This window comes from Coregonus clupeaformis, chromosome 9 (assembly GCF_020615455.1).
Source record: "Coregonus clupeaformis isolate EN_2021a chromosome 9, ASM2061545v1, whole genome shotgun sequence".
Taxonomy (NCBI): Eukaryota; Metazoa; Chordata; class Actinopteri; order Salmoniformes; family Salmonidae; genus Coregonus; species Coregonus clupeaformis.
Window position 1 is genome coordinate 21,584,624 of NC_059200.1, and position 27,817 is coordinate 21,612,440.

A 27,817-nucleotide genomic window follows, 5' to 3' on the forward strand; every position below is an offset into this window, starting at 1 on the left:
ACCTTCTACTGCTGAAACCTTCTACTGCTGAAACCTTCTACTGCTGAAACCTTCTACTGCTCAAACTTTCTCCTGCTACAACCTTCTACTGCTAAAACCTTCTACTGCTAAAACCTTCTACTGCTGAAAATGTCTACTGCTGAAACCTTCTGCTGCTAAATCCTTCTACTGCTGAAACCTTCTACTGCTGAAACATTCTACTGCTAAAACCATATACAGTGCTAGTTATAATGTAAGTGGTTCTCCAAAGACTGTACAAAAGCGGTTGAGAAGCACAGGGCTAAAGCACATAGAGAGCTGTGACCACCAGGTTAACATAACCTTCCTCTACCCTCTAATACTCAGGCCCCTGCTCTTATGAGAAGGGCTCAGTTAGAGAGATTCTGTCATATCTATCCGGCTGAACACCGGCCTCTTGCTGCCAACCCCTCAACCTCCATCCCCTGACTCCTGGGGTCAGCCAAGGGTCAAAGGTCAAGTGGACACACAATAGAACCCCTCCCCGGATCCCTCCTGCCCAAATTCCATCTCCTCCAGATTCCCTCTCTCTACACACTAACCCCATCTGAAACACAGAGGATCAGAACTCCCCTAACAACAATAACAGCAAAGCTCCTCCACGTCAATAATGAACTTGTATTTATCAATGTTCAATAATGAGGAATTTAGAGATAGATATAGGCCCATCCTAGCAGAAAATTAATAGTTTGTGACTAGCCAGTGCATAAGGGTTTGGGGAGTGGGGTTGGGGTTGGGGTTTGGGGGTATGGGAGGGTGGGTGGGGGTTTGGGGGTATGGGTGGGTGGGGTTTTGGGGGTTTGGGGGTATGGGTGGTTGGGTGGCTGAGGGGGTGTATAGAGCAGGTGGGGGTAGCAGTAAGTACCAGACCAAGCCTGTGATCTCTGCAGTGCTGCTCTGCTCCCTAAAAGAGCCACACACACAAAGACTTCTGAGGGGAACCATGCAGGTGCTACGAGGTTCCGTGTGGCTCAGTTGGTAGAGCATGGCACTCAAAACACCAGGGTTATGGGTTCGATTCCCACGGGGGACCAGTACAAAAAAGTATGAAAATGTATGCACTCAATACTGTAAATCGCTCTGGATTAGAGCGTCTGCTAAAATGACAAAATATGTAAAAAACTAAAACAAAAAGGAGTCCCTTAGAACTCTGTATGACACACACACACACCGCAGTCTCACTGTAGTAGAGCAGTCAGTGGGAGTGGAAGTAGTGTGACCGATGTGAGTCTGTCTGTCAACGCATTCACACCTCCACAACTCTCCCTGTTACAGCTGTCTATTTCCCTGTTACAGCTGTCTCCAGCACACCTATTTCATGTTTCACCAGTCAGTGCCCCAGCCCTTTATTTACCACACACACATATGCCCTCTCTCTGACATTCCTCTGCTGTTAGTTTTGTCCTCCCTACCATTCCTCCTTTAGAGCTCAGCCTCCCTACCATTCCCTACCATTTCTCACCATTCCCTACCATTCCTCACCACTTCTCACCATTCCCTACCATTCCTCACCATTTCCTACCATTCCTCACCATTCCTCACCATTCAAAATCAAATGTTATTTGTCACATGCAGGTGTAGACCTTACAGTGAAATGCTTACTTACAAGCCCTTAACCAACAATGCAGTTTTAAGAAAAATAAGTGTTAAGTAAAAAATAGATAACTACAAAATAACAAATAACAAATAATGAAAGCTAAGTAAAATAACAGTAGCGAGGCTATATACAGGGGGTACCGGTACAGAGTCAATGTGAGTCAATGTGCGGGGGCACAGGTTAGTTGAGGTAATATGTACATGTAGGTAGAGTTAAAGTGACTATGCATAGATAATAAACAGAGAGTAGCAGCAGTGTAAAAGAGGGGGTGGGGGGAACAATGCATTCCTCCTTTAGATCTCAGCCTCCCTACCATTCCTCCTCTTTCCTGGTGAATCCCTGGCGCTTCACTGCTTCCCCTCTTCCCTGCATCTAGCTCCAGCTCCAAGCAGTTAGCCTGAGTGTTAGTCTGTTTCTGCTCTCTAGCCAACTCCTTACAGAATTGTGAGAGCAGAAACCAGGCTACAATGCAGTGGCTTAGAGGAAGGGGGTTTGGAAAAAGGCGCTACAAAGCTAATGGTTTGGAGCAACAGGAATAAAAAACAAAGTCAGCATGTCTCATAACTAGTGAAAACATCCCAGTGTAATTAGCTTCCTCTCTCTCAGTAACAGGCTGATTTTCTCTTGAACTTTCGGGGTTAAACAGCCGCTTAGCCCCTCACCGCTCCGGGGGGAGTGACAGGCGGGCGAGGCGGGCGAGGCGAGGCAGTCACTACAAAGAGGATTTACTGTGAAAGGGACTCGGGAGAGGAGGAGAAGAAGCCCCGAGACGAGACACGAGAAGAGTGGAGTAGGGGGGATTACACAGAGGGTCGCATATTTCAATTATTTAAACATTCCAATTGGCTACAGGTGGCGCTAATGCTAGCTAATGTCGCTAATGCAGCAGTATCAGTTAGACAGCTTCTGCTATGTTACACGGGTAGGGTTGAACATGGTTAATGGACTATGTGGAGGTAGAGAGAGCCCCACGGTAGCTGGTGGATAATTGGTGGCAGTGGTGGCCCCTGGAGCCCTGGGAGCCCCTGGAGCCCTGGGAGCCCCTGGGAGCCCCTGTCGGAGGACATGTGTTTGATATAATGCCATTTATTCCAGTCATTAAAATGAGCCTGTTCTCCGATTTAAAGTGACACCAGCCTCCACTGGTTGGGGGCCACAGGGCCAGGCCAGGGGGGTCTGGCTGTGACAGAGAGGTTGGCAGGGCCACAAACAGTATCCCAGCTGGGTCACTGGGGGTGACAGAGAGGATGGCAGGGCTAGTTGGGGTTAGCCTTGCTGGTTGGGGTTAGCCTGGCAGGCTGGCTGGCAGACACAGAAAGGGGGGATTAAAATCAGGGGAAAACAATGGAAGTGCAAACTGCATGCTGAGGGAGGGGAGAAAGGGGCAGATGGGAGGATTTGGGGGTTCAAGCGTTGATCTGGTCTGTGAACAAACAGGGCTGTAGCATTACAATGGCCCAGTTAGAGGCAGACTGGGAGAGGATAGTATAGTGGTCTTAATACAGACACAATGGCAGCACTGCCAGCACGCAGCACTCCCACAATACCAGTCTAGACTCATAGAGCATAGGATCAGTAGTAAGCTCGCCGATGGGTGTCTAAAGTACAATATATCAGCTGGAAATTGAAAACAACCTAATGGTGGTCTGAACTGAAGTGTTGAAATCCTGCTATTTGTTCCCTGGCCCCTGGGGCACAGAAATGCAGCTACCCTAACCGTATCCTTATTTTTGAGAATGTAGTCAGTCAAATGCTTCAGTATAACCCCACTAATGAGGTCTGTCAAACAGAAACTCACTCACTAACAGTGTGGGTCTCTCTCTTCCTGTCCGGGTACTGGTGCTGGTCTGAGATCAGGTGATGTATACACAGGAGACACCGCTCAACAGACAGAGGATGTTATCAGGACCATCTATCAGAGAAAAGTGGCTGAGGCTGGTAGCCCAAATACAAATACTAACATTATAGCCACTTCTCTTCGCAGTACATGCTCCCATTTTTACATCGCTTCAAGGTAAAACATCAGGGTCATACATCAGGGTACACACATCAGGGTCATATTTTATTTTACCACCACAACTATAAAACCCTATAAATCCTGTTTCCAACAGACGTGGCACAGCGCAGAGAAAAGCAACATAAGATCATGACTCTCAGAAACAACATATTACATTACTGTGTGTACTTACTACAGAATCAGATCCAAAGACTTTCAGTAATAACATAATACCATAGTAGTGCACTGGGCCTTTACTAGTCCTGTATTAGCGCCCCAATATAGTTGTCTGTAGCACCCCCACCTGCAAACATCTTCCCACGGCAATGCATACTACTGTAAGATTCCTTACTGTCGTATCCAAAGACTTTCAGTGGTGATATAGTGTCATTCATCTCCCTGCTAATCTCTCCTGTGATGCTCTAATGCTACGATAGAGTATCTGAACACAATGTACAAACAATACATCCTCAGGTTATCTCTCAGGAATCAGTCATACTCATGTTTCTGAGGCTCCTAAAATCAGACAAGCACAACTAGATATTCTTCCCAACATCATACTCTAACTATATCACCAGCTAGGTGCTGGCCAACACAGGAATGAACACACTCCAACACCCATTACACACTCTCACACACAAAGACATAAAACCACTAACAGAAATGTCCAGAAATTCACAAGCCAATATACAGATTATGTTCTTTCAAAAGCAAACTCTAACAAAAACATTGTTTGAATCACCTCTATCTTGCTCTTTAATTTCTCAAACACAAACACAAACACACACACACCCTCACCTGCACCTGCATGAAGGAGCCTCTGTAGAAACAGCAGGCAGCTGCCGACAGGGTGCTCCATAGGCTACAGCGCTCCGTCATGATGCCCCTCTACTGTCCTCTCCTCACAGCTCCGTTCAGCTTGGGAGGTATCCCACCCTGGGGTCCCCAGCACCAGCTCTCCTCTGTCACTGTCCCACAGCAGGCAGGCAGCGCTCTTCTGCTCGCTAGCAGCCCCGGCCCCGGCAGCAGCTCATCTCACTAACACTGTGTGGCAGCTACGCTACCCTATGGTACTAATGCTAGCTAACACTACAGCTGCTACGGCTGGTGCTACTGGTACTGCTGATCAGGGCCCTATCTCCTTGCACTACAGCTGCTACTGCTACTGTCATATCTCTCTCTCAGCTCCGCACAGTCTCTCTCGCTTTCGCTTTCTCTCTCTCTCTCTCGTTCACACTCTCACTGTGCTTCACCAGCCTTAGCAGGGATTACCTCATCCGTTTCTGATGAAAGGAGTGGGTGGGGGGAGGGTGGAAAGGAGGGAGGGAAAGAGGGATGAGGGAGAAGGAGGAGGGAGAGATGCTTGCAGGCATTGGCGGAGTGCTGTCGAATGCAGGCATGGCAGACCCCACCCATCCCCTCCTCCTTCATGACCACAGAGAGACAGAGACAGAGAGAGAGAGAGAGAGAGAGACAGACAGACAGACAGACAGCGAGAGAGAGAGAGAGAGAGAGAGAGAGAGAGAGAGAGAGAGAGAGAGAGAGAGAGAGAGAGAGAGAGAGAGAGAGAGAGAGAGAGAGAGAGAGAGAGTGGGGTCTGTTTGTGTTCACAAACACAAACAGGCCCCACAGAGACCCAGGACAGCAACACAATTAGACCCAACCAAATCATGAGAAAACAAAAAGATAATTACTTCACACATCTGAAATAATTTACCAAAAAACAGAGCAAGCTGGAATGTTATTTGGCCCTAAACAGAGAGTACACAGTGGCAGAATAGCTGACCTGGCTCTCAAGAGAAGACAGACTATGTGCACACTGCCCACAAAATGAGGTGGAAACTGAGCTGCACTTCCTAACCTCCTGCCAAATGTATGTTCACATTAGAGACACATATGTGACTAGTTTCAGGAACTAGGCTTATGTCGCGCGTCACTACTTCACAGGAGAGGCCTTTGAACGTAAACATACATTTTTAATCAAAATTCATTTTTTTGGCAGAAATGCCTTCTGGAACATGTGAACTTTCATGTGCCTTAATAACAAACTTGTATTCCATCCGTAAAAAAATAAATAATTACAAGCCGGAAAAAGACAGGAACCTTCCCGCTAGCCATGATTGGCTGAGATAATGGATGGGCTGGACATGCCGGGAGATGAGTTTGGATTGGTCTGCCATGTAGCATGCTTCTGTTTATAACGTGAGCTGCTCAGTATGTGTTGATAGTCCTTTTATACCGCAGCGTTTTTGAAATATATAACGTTAGCCATCGAGAACTACAAAAGTTTTGCTACTTTTCTCAACAACATTGATTCCCTGAATTTAGCAGGCGCTATTGACGGATCAGTTGGAAAAAGTGATTTGCTACTTTCTGCACACACCACGGTCAGTGTGAACCGGAGTGACTTGACACAACGCTGGCCAAACAAGATATAGCTATAAACAAAACAGAGATAAATGGTTCCAGTCTGCCGTGAAGCATTCATCTATGTATACAGGTAAGAGCCTAGCTACATATCAGATATTATACATTTCTAATTTTGTCAGAAAGTCATTTTCATCGCAAGTTAAAGCATACTGTTAGCTAGCTAGCGAACATTATCTAGCTGGCTCGCTAGCTAACATTATGTGTATGGTCTATGTAGTAATATTATTTAAATCAGAAATCCATTTGCATTCTTAGTTATAGCCTAATGTTAGCTAGCTAACATTGAACCTGGTTGGTTAGCTTTAGCTACCTGCAGATTCATACTACAGCTATGACAATGTTTGTATTGGTTGGTAGTATGAGTTGAGATTATGCCATCTCATTGTTTAGCTAGCTACATGTCTAAACAAAACACTTCACCAGATGATTACATGACCCATCAAGTTAGCCAGGTGTGTCTGGGGGTGATTACGGCCATCTATTGTATTCCATGAACATGTGTACATGTCTAGACAATAGTGACCCATCCATTTAGCTAGTTGTGGCTGGGGGGTGGTTATAGTATTTCCTTCACATGACCCATCAATTTAGACAAGTGTGTCAGGTAAGCGTCATCTAATAATTATAAATTTTTTATAAAATATTTTTATCTGGACACTTTCTGTTTTTAATATTGCAAGTAACCATTTCACCTTCTTTATCCTGTGCATGTGCCATATCAACTTTTTATTTTATCTGATATAGTGTGTGTTTACCAGAGACGGTAATGTGAAGAACAACATGACCTGCACCAAAATCAGATTAGGATATAGGCAGAGGACTAGATAAAGTATATTTTTACCTGGACTTTTTCCTTATTGTAGGCTACTACTTTCACCGCTTTTAGTCTTGAAATCTTTGGCTGTTTACTAAAATAATCACTCTGTTTAGCAAATGGCCTCATATGTAAATCCTTAAAGAGATGGGTGGGGCTAAGGCTTAAGAGGGTGTGAACGATGCTGAATGGGTGTAGACAAAGAAGAGCTCTCCAGTAGGTGTACCAAAACATTCAAGGGCCATTTTCTCAAAACTGGGGTTACAAGTTTATCAACTTTCAAAGCAGAATTACTTTCCCATTGTTCTTCAACTGTAGTGTATGATATACCCTTGTCTAGCTCTGAGTCTCTACTTTTATCCAATGTAAAAAAAAAAAAATAAATTCAAATGTTACTACATATGACCGAATCGAGGCGGTCAGTCACATATTTCCCTCAGATTACACAGACCCACAAATTTTTTTAAAAAAAAATCACATTTTGATAAACTCGCATATCTATTGGGTGAAATACCACAGTGTGCCATCACAGCAGCAAGATTTGTGACCTGTTGCCACAAGAAAAGGGCAACTGGTGAAGAACAAACACTATTGTAAATACAACCCATATTTATGTATATTTATTTTCCCTTTTGTACTTTTAACTATTTGCACATTGTTACCACACTATATAGGCCTAATATGACATTTGTAATGTTTACTGTTTTTGAATGCTTATTTCACTTTAGTTTATTATCTATTTCACTTGCTTTGGCAATGTAAACATCTGTTCCCCATGCCAATGCCAATAAAGCCCATTTAATTTAATTGAGAGAGAGAGAGGAGAGAGAGGAGGGAGTTGTGCCTCTTTAGTTTCAGCACCTTCTCAAAGGAATCTGTCCATAACTACCCCCCTACTGCCCTACCTCCTCACTACCCCTCTACCCCCTAACTACCCCCCTACTGCCCTACCTCCTCACTACCCCTCTACCCCTAACTACCCCCCTACTGCCCTACCTCCTCACTACCCCTCTACCCCCCTACTGCCCTACCTCCTCACTACCCCTCTACCCCCTAACTACCCCCCTACTGCCCTACCTCCTCACTACCCCTCTACCCCTAACTACCCCCCTACTGCCCTACCTCCTCACTACCCCTCTACCCCCTAACTACCCCCCTACTGCCCTACCTCCTCACTACCCCTCTACCCCCTAACTACCCCCCTACTCCCTAACTACCCCCCTACTGCCCTACCTCCTCACTACCCCTCTACCCCCTAACTACCCCCCTACTGCCCTACCTCCTCACTACCCCTCTACCCCTAACTACCCCCCTACTCCCCTACCTCCTCACTACCCCTCTACCCCTAACTACCCCCTACTCCCTAACTACCCCCTACTCCCCTACCTCCTCACTACCCCTCTACCCCCTAACTACCCCCCTACTGCCCTACCTCCTCACTACCCCACTACCCCCTAACTACCCCCCTACTCCCCTACCCTCACTACCCCTCTACCCCCCTACCTACCCCCTACTGCCCTACCTCCTCACTACCCCTCTACCCCTAACTACCCCCTACTCCCTAACTACCCCCCTACTGCCCTACCTCCTCACTACCCCTCTACCCCCTAACTACCCCCTACTGCCCTACCTCCTCACTACCCCTCTACCCCTAACTACCCCCCTACTGCCCTACCTCCTCACTACCCCCTCTACCCCCTACTGCCCTACCTCCTCACTACCCTCTACCCCCTAACTACCCCCTACTCCCCTAACTACCCCCTACTGCCCTACCTCCTCACTACCCCTCTACCCCCTAACTACCCCCCTACTGCCCTACCTCCTCACTACCCCTCTACCCCCTTAACTACCCCCCTACTGCCCTACCTCCTCACTACCCCTCTACCCCTTAACTACCCCCCTACTGCCCTACCTCCTCACTACCCCTCTACCCCCTAACTACCCCCTACTGCCCTACCTCCTCACTACCCTCTACCCCCTAACTACCCCCTACTGCCCTACCTCCTCACTACCCTCTACCCCCTAACTACCCCCCTACTCCCTAACTACCCCCCTACTGCCCTACCTCCTCACTAGCCCTCTACCCCCTAACTACCCCCCTACTGCCCTACCTCCTCACTACCCCTCTACCCCAACTACCCCCCTACTGCCCTACCTCCTCACTACCCCTCTACCCCCTAACTACCCCCTACTGCCCTACCTCCTCACTACCCCTCTACTCCCTCACTACCCCCCTACTGCCCTACCTCCTCACTACCCCTCTACCCCCTAACTACCCCCTACTGCCCTACCTCCTCACTACCCCTCTACCCCCTAACTACCCCCTACTCCCCTACCTCCTCACTACCCCTTTACCCCCTAACTACCCCCTACTGCCCTACCTCCTCACTACCCCTCTACCCCCTAACTACCCCCTACTGCTCTACCTCCTCACTACCCTCTACCCCTAACTACCCCCTACTCCCTAACTACCCCCTACTGCCCTACCTCCTCACTACCCCTCTACCCCTTAACTACCCCCTACTGCCCTACCTCCTCACTACCCCTCTACCCCTAACTACCCCCTACTGCCCTACCTCCTCACTACCCCTCTACCCCTAACTACCCCCTACTGCCCTACCTCCTCACTACCCTCTACCCCCTACTGCCCTACCTCCTCACTACCCCTCTACCCCCTAACTACCCCTAACTACCCCCTACTCCCCTACCTCCTCACTACCCCTCTACCCCCTACTGCCCTACCTCCTCACTACCCCTCTACCCCTAACTACCCCCCTACTCCCTAACTACCCCCCCTACTGCCCTACCTCCTCACTACCCCTCTACCCCTAACTACCCCCCTACTCCCTAACTACCCCCCTACTGCCCTACCTCCTCACTACCCCTCTACCCCCTAACTACCCCCTACTGCCCTACCTCCTCACTACCCCTCTACCCCCTAACTACCCCCCTACTCCCTAACTACCCCCTACTGCCCTACCTCCTCACTACCCCTCTACCCCCTAACTACCCCCCAACTTCCCTACTTCTTCACCCCCTACTTTTCAGGTCTCTCCAGAGATGTTAGATCGGGTTCAAGTCCGGGCTTGAGGGCCCATGCCAAACTTTTATAACCTCCTGAGGGGGAAGAGGCACTGTTGCGCCTTCTTCACAACTGTGTGTGTGTGTTTGGACCATTTTAAGTCTTTAGTGATTCGGACACAGAGGAACTTGAAGCTGTCTACCTGCTCCACTGCAGCCCCATTGATGTGGATGGGGGCGTGCTCGCCCCCCCATTACCTGTAGTCCAAGATCAGCTCCTTGGTCTTACTGACGTTGAGGGAGAGGTTGTTGTTCCAGCCCCACACTGTCACCTGACCTCCTCCCTGTAGGCTGACTCAACGTCGCCGTTGATCAGGCCTACCACCGTCGTGTTGTCAGCGAACTTGATAATGGTGTTGGAGTCGTGCGTGGCCACACAGTCGTGGGTGAACAGGGAGTACAGAAGGGGACTAAGCACACACCCCTGTGGGGCCCCTGTGTTAAGGGTCAGCATGGTGGAGGTGATGTTGCCTACCCTCACCACCTGGGGTTGGCCCGTCAGAAAGTCCAGGATCCAGTTGCAGAGGGAGGTGTTCAGACCCAGAGTCCTAAGCTTGGTGACGAGCTTGGAGGGGATAATGGTGTTGAACGCTGAGCTGTAGTCAATGAACAGCATTCTCACATAGGTATTCCTCTTATCTAGGTGGGTGAGGGCAGTTTGAAGAGAAATTGAGATTGCGTTGTCTATGGATCTGTTGGGGCGGTATGCAAATTGGAGTGGGTCTAGGGTGGCTGGGATGGTTGAGTTAATGTGTGCCATAACCAGCCTCTCAAAGCGCTTCATGATTACAGAAGTGAGTGCTACAGGGCAGTAATCATTGTGGCATGATGCCTTCGAGTTCTTAGGAACAGGAATTATTGTGTTCATCTTAAAACATGTGGGGATTACAGAATGGGTCAAGGAGCGGTTGAACATTTCAGTGAATATGCCTGCCAGCTCTTCTGCGGATGCTCTGAGAATGCACCCTGGAATACCATCGGGGCCCGTGGCCTTGCGGGTGTTGACCTGATTAAAGACCCTTCTCACGTCGGCCTCGGAGAGTGAGATCACACAGTCCTCTGGGTTGGTGACGTCCCTCACACCCGGCTCAATGTTGTTGTTGTCAAAGCGTGCATAAAATGCATTGAGTTCGTCTGGTACAGAGGTATCGTTGTGCAGATCACGGTTGGGTCTTCCTTTGTAATCCCTAATGGACTGTAGCCCTGCCACACAAGGCGGGCGTCAGAGCCTGTGTAATATGATTCCACCTTATTCCTATATTGTCCTTTTGCTTGTTTGATGACTCTGCGAAGGTTATTGAGGGACTTCTTGTACTTATTCCTGTCTTCGGCCATAGCATCAGGGTTGTCTACGATAGCTCTGTGTGCGGTAGCCCTGCTTGAACAGTGGGTTGACACTTCCACCGCGCTGGAATTAATTAGAACACTAGTATTGAGTTGATGAAAAGGCAAAGCCCTCCCCCTCAATTTCCCCGACCACTGTCCTGTCCGCCCGGTGAATAGAGAATCCATCCAGTTGGGTAGCCGTGGGGGTATCTTGTCCGAGAGCCATGTTTCTGAAAAGCAAAGAACATTGCAGTTCCGAGAGTCCCTTTGGTAGCAAATCCGCGATCGGAGGGCATCCATCTCATTATCAAGTGACTGTACATTAGCCAGTAAAATGGAGGGAAGAGGTGGCCGGTTTTCCCTTCGCCTTAATCTCACCAGGATCCCCCCTCTCTTGCCTCTGTAACGCCGGCGTTTCCTCTTGGGTAGCCCAAAAATTGGGTTGAAATTACAGAGAGCCCAGGGCAGATGAGTCAAGGATGAGCGCAGGACAGATTGTACAGATAGCGTTTATCGATGAAGAAGATTTGACTTGCAACGATTGTGGTGATATGAGGTTGTTTTACCAACAGTACTTTAGTTGATTTCACTTATTGTAAGTAAGTACTTGGATAAATAACCTATTGTAAGTTGTCTGCTACATAACTTGAATGTAAACATGTCCAACTCATCCCAAACCATCTCAATTGGGTTGAGGCCAGGTGATTGTGGAGGCCAGGTCATCTGATGCAGCACTCCATCACTCTCCTTCTTGGTCAAATAGCCCTTACACAGCCTGGTGGTGTATTTTGGGTCATTGTCCTGTTGAAAAACAAATTATAGTCCCATTAAGCGCAAACCAGATGGGATGGAATATCGCTGCAGAATGCTGTGGTAACCATGCTGGTTAAGTGTGCCTTGAATTCTAAATAAATCACTGACAGTGTCACCAGCAAATCACCCCCACACCATCACACCTCCTCCTCCATGCTTCACGGTGGGAACCACACATGCAGAGCTCATCCGTTCACCTACTCTGCGTCTCACAAAGACACGGTGGCTTGAACCAAAAATCTCAAATTTGGACTCCAGACCAAAGGAGAAATTTCAACCAGTCTAATGTCCATTGTTTCTTGGCCCAAGCAGGTCTCTTCTTATTATTGGTGTCCTTTAGTAGTGGTTTCTTTGCAGCAATTCGACCATGAAGGCCTGATTTACACAGTCCCCTCTGAACAGTTGATGTTGAGATGTGTCTGTTACTTGAACTCTGTGAAGCATTTATTTGGGCTGCAATTTCTGAGGCTGGTAACTCCAATGACTTTATCCTCTGCATAAGAGGTAACTCTTCCATTCCTGTGGCGGTCCTCATGAGAGCCAGTTTCATCATATAGCTTGATGGTTTTTGCGACTGCACTTGAAGTAACTTTCAAAGTTCTTGACATTTTCAGTATTGACTGACCTTCATGTCTTAAAGTAATGATGGACTGTTGTTTCTCTTTGCTTATTTGAGCTGTTCTTGCCATAATATGGACTTGGTCTTTTACCAAATATGGCTATCTTCTACCTTGTCACAACACAACTGATTGGCTCAAACGCATTAAGAAGGAAAGAAATTCCACAAATTAACATTTAAGAAAGCACACATGTTAATTGAAATGCATTCCAGATGACTACCTCATGAAGCTGGTTGAGAGAATGCCAAAAATGTGCAAAGCTGTTATCAAGGCAAAGGGTGGCTATTTGAAGAATCTCAAATATAAAATATATTTTGATTTGTTTAACAGTTTTTTGGTTACTACATGATTCAATATGTGTTATTTCATAGTTTTGATGTCTTCACTATTATTCTACAATGTAGAAAACAGTAAAAATAAAGAAAACCCTTGAATGAGTAGATGTGTCCAAACTTTTGACTGGTAATGTATATATATATGATTTTTTAATGACTACCTCATCTCTGTACTCCACACATACAATTAATGTATCTGTAAGGTCCCTCAGTCGAGCAATGAATTTCAAACACAGACTCAATCACAAAGACCAGGGAGGTTTTCCAATGCCTTGCAAAGAAGGGCACCTATTGGTAGATTGGTAAAAAAAAATGTTTAAAGTAGACACTGAATATCCCATGGCACTTATCGTAAGAGTAGGGGTGTTAACCACGGTGTCCTGGCTAAATTCCCAATTTCCCAATGGCCACTTAATCATCCCCACCTTCCAATTGGCTCATTCATCCACCCTGTTGTGTGTATCACAACATCAGTCACATCAGGCAGTTACATTCTCCCTACAACCTCTGCTGTGGTTAGAAACCCAGAAACCAGGTTTTTTAAACCCAACACTGAATATTCAGGCCAAGTGCTTATTTAAACATAAGTGTCATAAATGTTTCAGAGAGAAGCAATGGGGTTGAGCAAAGGAGAGACGTAAACATTGGGCAGCGGAGGAGAAGAAGGGAGGAGAGGAGGGAGAGTGGTGTGGGTGAGTAGGGGAGGAGGGTGAGAGAGGAGAGGGAGAGAAGGAGGGAAGGAGGCTCAGAGGAGGGCAAGGGTGAGAGTAGGGAGGGGAGGAAAGGGGAGGGGGTGAGAGTGGTGTGGGTGAGGAAAGAGTAAGGGGTGGGGTGAGAGTGGTCATTGTGTTTTGCGTGTGTGTATACCACAACATCAGGGTCACATTCTCCCTCTATCCTCTACGGTGCTTAGAACCCCAGAAACCAGGCTTACACCCCCACCTACTGGCCTGGTCCTGAAGCACACCCAGCCCACTGGCCTGATCCAGAACCACCCCCACCTAATGGCCTGGTCCAGAACTACCCCATCTACTGGCCTGATCCTGAAGCACACCCAGCCCACTGGCCTGATCCAGAACCACCCCCACCTAATGGCCTGGTCCAGAACTACCCCATCTACTGGCCTGATCCTGAAGCACACCCAGCACACTGGCTTGATCCAGAACCACCCCCACCTAATGGCCTGGTCCAGAACAGTTCTCCGCTAACATCAAGGCGGTGACCCGATCCTGTAGGTTCATGCTCTACAACATTCGGAGAGTACGACCCTGCCTTACACAGGAAGCGGCACAGGTCCTAATCCAGGCACTTGTCATCTCCCGTCTGGATTACTGCAACTCGCTGTTGGCTGGGCTCCCTGCCTGTGCCATTAAACCCCTACAACTCATCCAGAATGCCGCAGCCCGTCTGGTGTTCAACCTTCCCAAGTTCTCTCACGTCACCCCGCTCCTCCGCACACTCCACTGGCTTCCAGTTGAAGCTCGCATCTGCTACAAGACCATGGTGCTTGCCTACGGAGCTGTGAGGGGAACGGCACCTCCGTACCTTCAGGCTCTGATCAGTCCCTACACCCAAACGAGGGCACTGCATTCATCCACCTCTGGCCTGCTGGCTCCCTACCTCTGCGGAAGCATAGTTCCCGCTCAGCCCAGTCAAAACTGTTCGCTGCTCTGGCACCCCAATGGTGGAACAAGCTCCCTCACGACGCCAGGACAGCGGAGTCACTCACCACCTTCCGGAGACATTTGAAACCCCACCTCTTTAAGGAATACCTGGGATAGGATAAAGTAATCCTTCTACCCCCCCCGCCTGATCCTGAAGCACACCCAGCCCACTGGCCTGATCCAGAACCACCTCCACCTAATGGCCTGGTCCTGAACCACCCCACCTACTGGCCTGGTCCTGAACCACCCCACCTACTGGCCTGGTCCTGAACCACCACACCTACTGGCCTGGAACCCAGAAGCGCTGAAGCACTTGTTGACTTTGGATTCAATTTCCTAAATGGCAGAATTAATTAGACTAAATGCTGAGACTACTGAAATGGGCCTAATTACAGAAGCACAGGGGTATAATCACCTAGAATTACATTTCAAAGACCACATTAAAATGGTAGTCTAATATAACTAAAGTGCTTTTTTAAATAAAAGACCCTCCAGTATAAATTATCAAGTCCGAAATGAATTCTGCACAGTAGTATATTATGATTTGTGAAGCCACTTAAAAACCGTTAAACGTAGAGACTTATTTAAATCTACATTAAACACAAAACAAGAGTTTGGAGTGTGTACTCCACAATCTCTTTGTTTACAAATAATTATGTATAGGTGTTCCACACTGCTTCTTTGTTTACAAATGACAAGGCTTCAGCTAAGATCCTGCTCGGTTGCCCATGGTAACAAACACCATTTACCCTGGTGCAGCCATTGAATCTTAGCAGAGCAGAGCCAAGCAGAGCGGGGAAAGCACTGAGTCTCTTTGTGCTTACTGATCCTAATTAAATTACAAACACTGTCCCTTGAGTCAGGAGCTCAAATACAGGTCCCCTTAAACCTCACTACAAAACCAAAGCAGATCAACACACTGGTCCCCTCACCACACTAGAAATACCAACACATTCAACTCACACTGATACTAAATGGTAGGGCTAGGACGAAACCAGTATCGCAAACATTTTTTCCATGGGAAAAATGCAAACATGAAGCATACCAAACCTGCTGTATGTAACATTGTGTGTGCTATAGTTTGGAAAGTAAATAAATGTGACTCTGGATGACAACATAATGATGTTTGTTTCCAACATTAGGGCTGTTTTCCTAAAGAAGTTAAATCCGCTTTGTGTTTAGTTTCCTTGCCGCCCCTACTAAATGGTCACCACTGCTTAGATGGGTGTAATCTCCCACTCCCTTCCCTTTCTCAGATGCTGTGTGGACTGCTGAAGCAATTTCTGGGCCTTCTGGGTAGGGACACTGACGCTAGCAGAACCAGCATAGACAGATAGACAGACATAGGAGGAAAAAAAAATGAGTCTTACCTTGACATATTCACCCTGGCTGTCTGTTGGGTCCATGGGGCTGTTTTGAAGAGGACAGAGAGAATTGTATAAATATATTATTGGTCAAACTCAGGCAGATGTGTGCAGAATGTAGAATGATAACCCTATACTGTGCTATATACAATAAGCATATTCCCCATGGAAGTGCTACAGGGTGTTTAACATGCTTTACATCAGGGGATAAGAGATCACATATCAGCCCTCATCGTGTAGGAGTATGAGCCCTCAATTCTCAAGGGCCCCATAACATTAGCACATAACTCACACTTTGCATAGAGAGAGATCAAATGTCAAGGCCCCACGGTGGAGCTGGGAGGAGACATACTGTATAGGCCCCACGACGCAGCTGTAGCCCCCCACAGTGCAGCTAGATCATATAACCCTGCCCATCAGAGGGTAATTACATGGCCACTGAGGACAGAGTTCCAACACCCTGTTATTTCTCACAGTCCACACACACGCATGTACTCATACACTCGCTCACGCACAAGCACACACACACACACGGACATGCACACGCTCACACACACACACACACACACACACACACACACACACACACACACACACACACACACACACACACACACACACACACACACACACACACACACACACACACACACACACACACACACACACACATAGTTTCAATGTCCTGGTTCCCACAGTGGAGTTGAATGCCCAGTCAGTCATATTACATTATATTACAAAGGCCCTATGGCGGAGCTACCCTGCATATGTTCACAGTGAAACAAGATCAAAGAGTCCCATGGCAGAGGAGAGCAGGGCAGGGCTGGGAATCTGATAGGCCCTGTGGTGGAGGCATGGATCTTGACTGGGAATAATATATAGGCCCCACGGTGGAGCTTGACTACATTCCACATCATAGGCCTCATTGAAGGGATAAATGAAATATGTACAGATGTAGGATCTTAATTTGAGCCAGTTTTTCTACAGCAGGAAAATAATCCTGCAGTAACAGGAAATGTGAAGTATTATGTGGGCTATAATTCATTCAAGCCTGAATTTTCAAAGTGAAAATTACAAACTTCAGAAGCCTTTTTAAACCTCAAATACACTACAAGTTTTAAATTTCCGGCATTGCAGGAAAGTTCTCTGCAAAAGGGTGATCAAATTAAGATTCTACATCAGTACTGTACGTATGTTCACATCTGGGGACAGATGCCTGGTATCCAGCATGCTGTGAAAAAAATTGAGGAAAAAAGCCCCTCACATACCAACAGTCCACATTCCCAAAGGATCCAATCACTGGGCTCCTTGTTGAATCAAATAGGTACACTGCATGTACAGTAGAATAATCAGTTAGACATAGACAGACACCTCCACAGACAGCATAGCAGCAGACCCCTTAAATAACTCAAATTGGATTTGATTCAGCTCCCCTAACCGTGTACTGCCCTGTGACTGGGAGACAACATTCCATCATGTCATTGTGGCTGCAACTCATCCAGATCTCTACCATATTGCCTTCTCCCCAGCCTGGAGAAACATACCAGGCCTGTTTTGCATGTTATTTTGGCATTAATACGTGTCACATATCAGTTTGCAAACAATAAAAATACATTTTTAAAAAGCTGCATACAAACATGGTCTCTTTTTTGCTTTCTTGAGTAAGGCAGCTCCAAAATGCAGGTGTTTCAGCCTAGCTCAGTGCTTTCTGATGTGGTGGGGCAGCCAGTGGAAAATACGGAGCGTAGGGGTTGGTAATGTTCTCTAGTTGTGCCGTGATTGGCTCAGTGTTCTGTCACTCATGGGGACACTACGTCACCGCAAAATAATACGGGGAGAGCTTGAACATTCAAGCCCCTTGGGTGCTGCCATAGAGTTACATTAGAAGTGCCCATCCAAGAAGGCTCAAGGTCATTGGCCACAGATAAAATGATGTCAAATCACATTATATCTACCGTAGCTTTGATTGGATTGATCATGTCAACATCATACTTTGAAGAGAAATTATAGATAAAACGTATCAGTGCTCATCGGCCATGGGACATAAACATTACACAACAAGTTGGAAATTGCAAATATAAAAAATTAGTGGTTGCAAAGCAATCACTAGCCTGCTATTCAGTAGAGTGGGTGTGTGGTCCGAGGCTGGGTTTAAGGGTCTCTTTTCCAAGTTTAAAAGGATAAACATTCACATGACATTCACATGACTTCTGCCGCGTTCAAAACAACAGGAAACTCAGAACTGGGAAATCTCAGACTTCAGTGAGTTCAAGATAACTTGGAACTCAGAAAAAAACTAGCTCTGACTGGGAAAATAAGTTTTGAACGGTCATCCAACTCGGGCCTCTTTCTAGAGCTCCGACCTGAAGATCACTGACGTCATGATTCAACCTTGTTTTTTCAGAGTTCCCAGTTGTCTTCAAAAGCACCATAAATCCAGAGAATGCCAGACTTCGATGACAAAGTTTGATGACAGAATTTGCCAACAAGGAGCACAGCACAACAAGGTGAGTCCAAAAATGTATTGTATGCTGATGCATAAATGATGTAATATGCCAGGGAGATATGTATACTGTAGCTAAGAAAGTAATACTAACTGTATGTTGTGTAGTAAGCTGTTAGTAGCCCATGTGCCTCACCCTAATAATTTGGTCCCTTTCTCCCTCAAAATGTAGCCTACTGTTCTGACTTGGTGGTGCACATGTAGCCTATAGCCTGTTTTAGAGACATTTAATCATAGAATATTGTAAGAGCTTTCATTGTCTGCTTATATGCCCCCTTTATGTATCCTATGGTTCTGACTTGGTGTACAGGGAGAACACTGTAAGAACGGCCCATGTTCTGAATTCTGTCGCTGTACATTTCAAAAGTGCTGAACAAATAGTTATATTGACTACGTCCTAGCTTGTTCATTAATGTCTTAATCAAAATTACGGATTGCCTCTTATCAGCTTGACGTTCCCTTATGCCATAGTTTGTACATTTCAATTGTCAGTAGAAACCACATTTGTTTAAGCAAGTCAGCCATATCAGCTACAGTGAGGGCAAAAAGTATTTGATCCCCTGCTGATTTTGTACGTTTACCCACTGACAAAGACATGATCAGTCTATAATTTTAATGGTAGGTTTATTTGAACAGTGAGAGACAATATAACAACAAAAAAATCCAGAAAAACGCATGTCAAAAATGTTAGAAATTAATAAGTATTTGACCCCTCTGCAAAACATGACTTAGTACTTGGTGGCAAAACCCTTGTTGGCAATCACAGAGGTCAGACGTTTCTTGTAGTTGGCCACCAGGTTTGCACACATCTCAGGAGGGATTTTGTCCCACTCCTCTTTGCAGATATTCTCCAACTCATTAAGGTTTCGAGGCTGACGTTTGGCAACTCGAACCTTCACCTCCCTCCACAGATTTTCTATAGGATTAAGGTCTGGAGACTGGCTAGGCCACTCCAGGACCTTAATGTGCTTCTTCTTGAGCCACTCCTTTGTTGCCTTGGCCGTGTGTTTTGGGTCATTGTCATGCTGGAATACCCATCCACGACCCATTTTCAATGCCCTGGCTGAGGGAAGGAGGTTCTCACCCAAGATTTGACGGTACATGGCCCCGTCCATCGTCCCTTTGATGCGGTGAGGTTGTCCTGTCCCCTTAGCAGAAAAACACCCCCAAAGCATAATGTTTCCACCTCCATGTTTGACGGTGGGGATGGTGTTCTTGGGGTCATAGGCAGCATTCCTCCTCCTCCAAACACGGCGAGTTGAGTTGATGCCAAAGAGCTCGATTCTGGTCTCATCTGACCACAACACTTTCACCCAGTTCTCCTCTGAATCATTCAGATGTTCATTGGCAAACTTCAGACGGGCCTGTGTATGTGCTTTCTTGAGCAGGGGGACCTTGCGGGCGCTGCAGGATTCCAGTCCTTCACGGCATAGTGTGTTACCAATTGTTTTCTTGGTGACTATGGTCCGAGCTGCCTTGAGATCATTGACAAGATCCTCCCATGTAGTTCTGGGCTGATTCCTCACCGTTCTCATGATCATTGCAACTCCAAGAGGTGAGATCTTGCATGGAGCCCCAGGCCGAAGGAGATTGACAGTTATTTTGTGTTTATTCCATTTGCGAATAATCGCACCAACTGTTGTCACCTTCTCACCAAGCTGCTTGGCGATGGTCTTGTAGCCCATTCCAGCCTTGTGTAGGTCTACAATCTTGTCCCTGACATCCTTGGAGAGCTCTTTGGTCTTGGCCATGGTGGAGAGTTTGGAATCTGATTGATTGATTGCTTCTGTGGACAGGTGTCTTTTATACAGGTAACAAGCTGAGATTAGGAGCACTCCCTTTAAGAGTGTGCTCCTAATCTCAGCTCGTTACCTGTATAAAAGACACCTGGGAGCCAGAAATCTTTCTGATTGAGAGGGGGTCAAATACTTATTTCCCTCATTAAAATGCAAATACATTTATAACATTTTTGACATGCGTTTTTCTGGATTTCTTTGTTGTTATTCTGTCTCTCACTGTTCAAATAAACCTACCATTAAAATTATAGACTGATCATTTCTTTGTCAGTGGGCAAACGTACAAAATCAGCAGGGGATCAAATACTTTTTTCCCTGAATGTATGTTTTTTTAAAAGGCAGTAAATGAAGCTGAATGAACTGTTTCGCTGCCAGACAAGGCTCTGCTGATAGCCAGGTGTAGCAGTGGTAAGGATTCACTCCATGGTGCTGAAAAGAAAGATCTGCCATTGGGACAGCTTTATGTAGGCCCTAACAGTTTGTGGGCACCGTTTGTCACTGTTATAGTGCAATTAATGTATTGTTTAGTGTTGTGTTGTGTTGTGGCTTTGCATCTATCTTTTTTGTGGGGGAGTTTGCCCCACCAAGATTGACATGCTAAAATCGCCACTGCATACCAGACAGAACACAGAGAAAGACATCTATGGTTCAGTGGTCATCAATCACTCTCACCATCTCATAAAGTCTCCTACTGTGGCCTAGGGTGGTCTAGTGGTCCAAGCAGCTGCCTGCTGTGAACAAATACCGCTATAGCATGGGTTCAAATCTGGCCCACTTTCACTACACTCTCTTCTATCTTTCACCTCTAACTCTTTATCTAAAGAAAACGTACAAAGATTTAAAACTCATGTTTAACAAGTTTCCTACTGCTGTGGTAGATAAGTCGGTTGTTCACTCACAGCCAATAAGATTAGGCCACCAGTTTACCATGGACAGTTGCCATGGTTAAGATCAGTTGTGTAAAATACTTAAATAAAAATACTTTAAAGTACTACTTAACTAGTTATTGGGGGTATCTGTACTTTACTATTTATATTTTGGACAACACTAAAATAACACATCCTAGATCTGAATGAATGAAATAATCTTATTAAATACTTTTTTCTTTACATAGTTGAATGTGCTGACAACAAAATCACACAAAAATTATCAATGGAAATCAAATGTATCAACCCATGGAGGTCTGGATTTGGAGTCACCCTCAAAATTAAAGTGGAAAACCACACTACAGGCTGATCCAACTTTGATGTAATGTCCTTAAAACAAGTCAAAATGAGGCTCAGTAGTGTGTGTGGCCTCCACGTGCCTGTATGACCTCCCTACAATGCCTGGGCATGCTCCTGATGAGGTGGCGGATGGTCTCCTGAGGGATCTCCTCCCAGACCTGGACTAAAGCATCCGCCAACTCCTGGACAGTCTGTGGTGCAACGTGGCGTTGGTGGATGGAGCGAGACATGATGTCCCAGATGTGCTCAATTGGATTCAGGTCTGGGGAATGGGCGGGCCAGTCCATAGCATCAATGCCTTCCTCTTGCAGGAACTGCTGACACACTCCAGCCACATGAGGTCTAGCATTGTCTTGCATTAGGAGGAACCCAGGGCCAACCGCACCAGTATATGGTCTCACAAGGGGTCTGAGGATCTCATCTCGGTACCTAATGGCAGTCAGGCTACCTCTGGCGAGCACATGGAGGGGTGTGCGGCCCCCCAAAGAAATGCCACCGCACACCATGACTGACCCACCGCCAAACCGGTCATGCTGGAGGATGTTGCAGGCAGCAGAACGTTCTCCACGGCGTCTCCAGACTCACGTCTGTCACATGTGCTCAGTGTGAACCTGCTTTCATCTATGAAGAGCACAGGGCGCCAGTGGAGAATATGCCAATCTTGGTGTTCTCTGGCAAATGCCAAACGTCCTGCACGGTGTTGGGCTGTTAGCACAACCCCCACCTGTGGACGTCAGGCCCTCATACCACCCTCATGGAGTCTGTTTCTGACCGTTTGAGCAGACACGTGCACATTTGTGGCCTGCTGGAGGTCATTTTGCAGGGCTCTGGCAGTGCTCCTCCTACTCCTCCTTGCACAAAAGCGGAGGTAGCAGTCCTGCTGCTGGGTTGTTGCCCTCCTACGGCCTCCTCCACGTCTCCTGATGTACTCGCCTGTCTCCTGGTAGCGCCTCCATGCTCTGGACACTACGCTGACAGACACAGCAAACCTTCTTGCCACAGCTCGCATTGATGTGCCATCCTGGATGAGCTGCACTACCTGAGCCACTTGTGTGGGTTGTAGACTCCGTCTCATGCTACCACTAGAGTGAAAGCACCGCCAGCATTCAAAAGTGACCAAAACATCAGCCAGGAAGCATAGGAACTGAGAAGTGGTCTGTGGTCACCACCTGCTAAACCAGTCCTTTATTGGGGGTGTCTTGCTAATTGCCTATAATTTCCACCTGTTGTCTATTCCATTTGCACAACAGCATGTGAAATGTATTGTCAATCAGTGTTGCTTCCTAAGTGGACAGTTTGATTTCACAGAAGTGTGATTGACTTGGAGTTACATTGTGTTGTTTAAGTGTTCCCTTTATTTTTTTGAGCAGTGTAGTTTTAATTCACTACATCCCTAAAGAAACTCATGTACTTTTTACTCCATACATTTTCCCTGACACCCAAAAGTACTTGTTACATTTTGAATGCTTAGCAGGACAGGAAAAAGTTCAAATTCATGCAGTTATCAAGAGAACATCCCTTGCCTCTGATCTGGCGGACTCACTAATTGTAATTTGTAAATTATGTCTGAGTGTTGGAGTGTGCCCCTGGCTATCCGTAAGTTTAAAAAACAAGAAAATGGTCCCGTCTGGTTTGCTTAATATAAGGAATTTGAAATGATTTATGCTTTTACTTCTGATGCATAAGTATATTTTACCAATTACATTTACTTTTGATACTTAAGTATATTTAAAACCAAATACTTTTAGACTTTTACTCAAGTAGTATTTTACTGGGTGACTTTCACATTTACTTGAATCATTTTCTATTAAGGTATCTTTACTTTTACTCAAGTATGACAATTGAATACTTTTCCAACACTGGTTAAGGTATGTAACCATGTATATAACCATTCCTCTCTCTTCCCCTTCCCGTTGTTTACACTCTTGTTTACACTCTTGTTTACACACTTGTTTACATACAGTATCAGTCAAAAGTTTGGACACACCTTTCTTTATTTTTACTATTTTCTACATTGTAGAATAATAGCGAAGACATTAAAACTACGAAATAACACATATTGAATCATGTAGTAACCAAAAAAGTGTTAAACAAATCAAAATATATTCTATATTTGAGATTCTTCAAATAGCCACCCTTTGCCTTGATGACAGCTTTGCACACTCTTTTCATTCAAGGAGTCTTGTTCTGCGGCAACGAACGCGGAGACGTCAGAAACCATGGTAGGCCACCATAAGCATTGTCGCACAAAGGCCAGGGTCCGACGGGAGCCCGGGTGGCAGGCAAGCCTGGAGGAGAGGGCCCACTCCAGGACCGAGGAGCGGACAGCATCATGTACAAACATCAGGTTATCTGGGCCCACCTAGCTTGCCTGGAATTGAGACGCTTGGCAGTGCGGAGATATTCCAAGTTCTTGTGGTCTGTCCACACAATGAACGGATGTTCCGCCCCCTCCGGCCAGTGCCTCCACTCCTCCAACGCCATTTTCACCGCGAGAAGCTCACGATTCCCCACATCATAATTCCTCTCTGTGGTGTTGAGGCGATGGGAGAAGAAGGCGCAAGGATGTAACTTGAGGTCCAGGACCAAACACTGGGACAGGACCACCCCCACTCCGACATCCGAAGCATCGGCCTCCACCACGAACTGGCGGGACAGGTCAGGATGAACCTAGATGGGAGCAGTGGTGAAACGGTGTTTGAGGTCCAGGAACGCCCGGTCAGCAGCTGGGGACCATGTGAACGGAACCCTTGGGAGAGGTGAGTGCAGACAGGGGGTAAGCCAGGGTGCTGTAACCCCAGATAAAGAGACGATAAAAGTTGGCGAATCCCAGGAAACGTTGCAGCTGCACTCTGGACGTAGGCTGGGGCCAATCCACCACCGCTCTCACCTTCCCGGGATCCATCTGTACACTCCCTGCTGCGATGATGTAGCCCAGGAAGGGGATAGTGGAGCGATGGAATTCGCATTTCTCCGCTTTCACAAAAAGCTGGTTCTCCAGGAGGCGTTGGAGGACCTGTTGGACGTGGAGAACGTGTTCTTGGGCAGAGCGGGAGAAGACGAAGATGTAGTCGAGGTAGATGAAGACGAACCGGTTCAACATGTCGCGGAGAACATCATTAACCAGGGCCTGGAACACAGCTGGAGCATTGGTAAGGCCAAATGGCATGACCAGATACTCATAGTGACCGCTGGCCGTGTTGAAGGCAGTCTTCCACTCATCCCCCTCCCATATCCGTACCAGGTGGTAGGCGTTCCGTAGGTCCAGCTTGGAGAACACGTTGGCCCCCTGGAGCGGCTCAAAGGCCGAGGAGATGAGTGGTAGCGGTTCTTCACCGTGATGTCATTGAGGCCCGGTAGTCGATGCCCGGGCGCAGGGTTTTGTCTTTCCACAAAGAAGAACCCTGCGCCGGCTGGGGAGGCAGAAGGACGGATGAACCCGGCAGCTAGGGAGTCCTCAATGTAGGTCTCCATAGCCTTGGTCTCCGGACCCAACAGCGAGTACATTCGTCCCCGGGGCGGCGTGATGCCTGAGAAAAGGTTGATTCCGCAGTCGTAGGGTCGGTGCGGCGGAAGTGAAGTGGCCCGGGCCTTACTGAACACCTCCCGGAGGTCCTGGTACTCCACGGGAATGGCGGAGAGGTCCGTAGCAACTTCCGAGCCCCCAGGAAGACATCCCGGGGCAGGCTGCCCTGACTTCAGGCAATGAGCGTGGCAGAACGGGCTCCAGCCCATGATGGCACCAGTAGACCAGTCAATAAAGGGGTTGTGTCACTGGAGCCAAGAGAAACCCAATACCACGGGAACCTGAGGAGACTTAATTAGCAGGAATTGGATCGTCTCACTGTGGTTCACTGATATTCGTAGGTTGATGGGGGTGGTATTGTGGGTGACCCGGCCTATAGAGCGCCTGTCCAGCGCTCTAACATCCATGGGAATGGAGAGGGGCTGAGTGGGGATGCCAGGGTAGCGTCCATAAAGCTCTCATCGGCCCCAGAGTCGATGAGTACCCGGAGAGATTTTGACTGGTTCCCCCACAGCAAGATGGCATGAAAGGGGGTGCGAGTAAGGGGAGAGGAAAAGTTATCCGTATGGCACACCAGAGTACTCACTCCTACCGGTGAGCCTGGTCTTTTAGTGGACAGGTTGACACAAAATGACCAGTAATCCCGCAATACAGGAAACTCTTTGTGTGAAGCCTTCAGATGGAGACAGCCTAGTTGTGTCGGCTCGGGAAGAGGTGAATCGGCAGACTTCGGAGACTCTCGGGGGAACTCAGGTAGCCTCAGGTTCTCTCGGCAACGGAGCCGTTGGGGACTTCCGGGATGCCTCGGAGGCGAGGTGGAATCCTTGGGCGGGCGAGTGGAATCGGAATCCCTCTCCTTCCTTCGTTCCCGTAGTCGGCCATTGATCCGAATGGTCAAGGCGATGAGCGAGTCGAGATCCGTCGGTAGTTCCCGGGCTGCAAGCTCGTCCTTTACTTCCTCAAATACTCCGTGCAGGAACATGTCGAACAGCGCTTCCGGGTTCCAGGCACACTCAAATGCCAATGTGCGGAAATCCACTGCATAGTCTGCCACGCTGCAGGATTCTTGCCGAAGCTGGAGTAACTTCCGGGCAGCCTCTCTCCCGGACAATGGAGCATCGAAAACCTTCTTTACCTCCTGCATGAACTCCTCCAGACTGAAGCATAAGGTTGACTGTTGTTCCCACACTACCGTAGCCCAGGCGAGAGCCCTCCCGGACATCAGCGTGATGAGGTACTCTATCTTAGAGCGGTCCGAGGGGAAGGAGGAGGGCTGCAGCTCAATGATGAGCAAACACTGAGCGAGAAATGCCCGACAGGTTCCCGACTCTCCAGCAAAGCGTTCCGGGGAAGGTAACAGCCGGGTTACTGAGGGGCTTGGAGGTTACCGTCGTGGTAGACTGCCTAACAGACAACCCACGGAATTGCTCCAGCAATGTGTTAAACGCTCGGTCATGGCATTCGGCCAAGGTCTGGAACCCTTCCATGAGACCACGAAGCAACTCCTCGTGCCTTCCAATGGTGGCTCCTTGGGAGGAGATGGCGTTGCGGAGCTGGTCCGAGTCTGCTGTGTCAGTCATGGCTAGTTCGTACTATCACGTTTCAGGAGAACACCCAGATGCAGACAGTGTCGAAATAACAAAAGTTTATTACAAAAACAGGGGGCAGGCAAACAACAGGTCAAGGGCAGGCAGAGGTCAGTAATCCAGATCAGAGTCCAAAAGGTACAGAACGGCAGGCAGTCTCAGGGCAGGCAGAATGGTCAAAACCGGGAAAACTAGAAAACAGGAACTTGAGAAAGACAGGAGCAAGGGGAAAACCGCTGGTAGGCTTGACGAAACAAAACGAACTGGCAACAGACAAACAGAGAACACAGGTATACATACACTGGGGATAATGGGGAAGATGGGCGACACCTGGAGGGGGGTGGAGACAATCACAAAGACAGGTGAAACAGATCAGGGTGTGACAAGCACAGGAAAATGTTTGACTGCACTGGTTACTTCTTGAATTGACTAAATTGAAATGGAATTGATCCCAACACTGGTGGGAACATTATTTTACCTGGAGAAGGATTGGTTGAGATAATTAGTCTAGTGTTGTCGAACCTCTTTCTATTAATAACTTAATCTTGTCTCCATAGAGATAGCCTTCTTTGCTGTTAACAAAGTGGGTTCATGTCCGTGCGGTTTAGCTCCGAAAGGGATTTGTATCATCCTGCCTGAATATAATACTAGTATTAATAGGGGGTACTGGGGAGAGAAGGCTTGTTTGAGCTAACTGGCTCACTAACAGACCAGTACAGTCACAGGCTATGTATTTTAGGTTTGTATGTTATTCAAAGGTTTTGACTGGGGTTTATGTAGTGATCAATTAAAACACACACGCAGCCGTGCACCCACGTGCACACACTCACGAGGAGGTCGCACACAAACACAGACTGACATACACACATAGTTATATTGGATCCTTAAATCCTACTGTGATAACTGATAAGACAAATTCACAGTGGATTTAATAGAGGGAAAAGCGGAGAATGAGAGAGAGAGAGAGAGAGAGAGAGAGAGAGAGAGAGAGAGAGAGAGAGAGACAGAGACAGAGACAGAGACAGAGACAGAGACAGAGACAGAGAGAGAGAGAGAGAGAGAGAAACTTCTGAGTGTAATGAAACTTTGAAACTTCTGAGTGTACTGTTTACTGTTAATATT

The 27,817-nt window shown here is 47.3% G+C and overlaps 1 protein-coding gene across 3 annotated transcripts in view; it reads right to left on the reverse strand.

Annotated features, from left to right (window-relative positions):
- Nucleotides 1–27,817, reverse strand: part of LOC121573459 (SH2 domain-containing protein 3C) — a 130,574-nt gene that overhangs the window by 68,145 nt on the left and 34,612 nt on the right. For 2 of the 3 annotated variants that reach the window (XM_041885464.2, XM_041885466.2), the window contains one exon: nt 16,065–16,104. In XM_041885464.2, coding sequence (XP_041741398.1) covers nt 16,065–16,104 — 40 coding nt within the window. Of the gene's footprint in view, nt 1–4,409; nt 4,888–16,064; nt 16,105–27,817 lie in introns of those variants that run through there. The other variant, XM_041885465.2, reaches the window with a different exon arrangement.